This window comes from Tupaia chinensis, unplaced genomic scaffold (genome assembly GCF_000334495.1).
Source record: "Tupaia chinensis unplaced genomic scaffold, TupChi_1.0 Scaffold000323_1, whole genome shotgun sequence".
In the NCBI taxonomy this organism is placed as follows: domain Eukaryota; kingdom Metazoa; phylum Chordata; class Mammalia; order Scandentia; family Tupaiidae; genus Tupaia; species Tupaia belangeri.
The window spans coordinates 1,518,588-1,520,388 of NW_006159817.1; the positions used below are offsets into that span (position 1 = coordinate 1,518,588).

Below are 1,801 nucleotides of genomic sequence, written 5' to 3' on the forward strand. Positions count from 1 at the left end.
CCAGTCTGCCCATCCTTGCAGACGCTGGCACACGCTGGCCATACTGCTTATGGTCTGTCCTCTTATCCATTCCCGGGTGCACCTGTCGTTCGTGGCTCACACCTGGTCACACCTGGCCACACCACAGTACCCACGCCTGCTCACGCTCTATCCCTTACACACGTGTTTAGGCTGCACACCCTTCCTCGTGTCTATTTCTCCCTGTCGACATGTGCTCACGCCTGTTCACACTGACCGCACCTGATCACACCTGCTTGCACCTGTTCATCCTGGCTCCGATATTCATACCTGATCCCGTGATTTCTGCACACGCCCGTTTCCGCTGCCTGCACTTGTGCATTCCTAGTTAAACCTGTCCGTCTCTGTTCACACCTGTCTATTACACAGGCCCCACCTGTCGCTCCTGGTCACCTGCCCACAGTAGTTATACCTGCTCACACGGTCTATTCCTGCACACACCCATTAAGCTGCCTGACGACAGCTGTCACACCTGCGTATACGGGCCACCCTGGTCACAGCTGCCCAGGCCTGTCCTGCTTCACGACTCGCCATGCCCCTTAGCATGTTCTCACCTGTCCGTCTGGAACCCCCACACCTGCTGGCGCGTACTCGTGCCCCATCACCTGTGACCTGGTCCCGCCAGGGGGAACCTAGGCGCCCTGCGGCTGAAGGTGCGTCTGACGGAGGACCGCGTGCTGCCCTCCCAGTACTATCAGCCTCTCACGGAGCTGCTCGTGGGGTCTGTGCTGCAGCCAGTGGAGGTGGGTGCGTCGGGCAAGCGATGCCATCCGGGGGTCCCGGAGTCCAGATCGGGGCACACGCTGCCTCAGGGACCCCCATCTGGGTGCTTCTGCTTCGGGGTGCCAGGCTCCAGGTTACGTCTTGGCCTCCGACTCCTGCTTAGGATGACGCTGCTAGCCCCCTGGCCTTGCTGGAGGAGCTGACCTCGGGGGACTGTCGCCAAGACCTGGCCACCAAGCTGGTGAAACTCTTTCTCGGCCGGGGCCTGGCAGGGCCCTTCCTGGACTATCTCACCCGGCGTGAGGTGGCCCGGACCAGTGAGTTTCCTGCATGACCTGCATCCATGTCACTCCCCAACCATGGGGCTGTGGGAGGGTCCTTGGAAGAGGAAAGGGACAGGCCTCAGGCAGAGGGTGGGGGCTCCTGTTTTGTGGGTCCCTGGCTGTGCACCCCTAGATGCTGGCAGTATGAACTGTGTAACCTTGGGCAGCTCCCTTAACCACTCTGGGCTTCCGTCCTGTGAATGGGGTTGTTTCAGGGTCTGGTTTATTCTTGATGCTGGAAGAATCATGACCCCACGTTGGATGAGTGGGGTGAGCTGGGTCTAGCCCCAAATTCCAGCAAACACTCCCCCTGTCCTCCCAGCTGACCCCAACACCCTCTTCCGTTCTAACTCTCTGGCATCCAAATCGATGGAACAGTTCATGAAGGTGAGTAAGGGAAGGGCTGGGGGCAGGTGGCAGCTTGCCTGGGGGACTCCTAGTGGTCCCCAGAGCTTGGCTGGCCTCAGATGGCACTGGGTGGCCGAGCAGGTGGCTGGAGCCTGGTCCTCCTTGAGTGGCAGTCCCAGCCCCAGGCTTTGGACAGTTCTCTCTCCGAAGTCCCTTCCATGGTCCCCTGCCCCCAGCTCGTGGGCACGCCCTGGCCTTGCCCACAGCCCCGCCCCCAGCTCATGGGCACCGCCCCCCAGGTCTCACCCTCCGCCCCGCCCACATGGTATTCCCCGCCCACAGCTCTTGGCCACGCCCCAGCCCCGCCCCGTGTGATGCTCCCCCCCTCC

At 61.7% G+C, this 1,801-nt stretch overlaps 1 protein-coding gene across 3 annotated transcripts in view; it reads left to right on the forward strand.

Annotated features, from left to right (window-relative positions):
* Nucleotides 1–1,801, forward strand: part of RASAL1 (RAS protein activator like 1) — a 35,447-nt gene that overhangs the window by 18,409 nt on the left and 15,237 nt on the right. For all 3 annotated transcript variants that reach the window (XM_006151694.1, XM_006151693.2, XM_014589033.1), the window contains 3 exons: nt 644–761; nt 905–1,058; nt 1,387–1,451. In XM_006151694.1, coding sequence (XP_006151756.1) covers nt 644–761; nt 905–1,058; nt 1,387–1,451 — 337 coding nt within the window. The remainder of the gene's footprint in view (nt 1–643; nt 762–904; nt 1,059–1,386; nt 1,452–1,801) is intronic.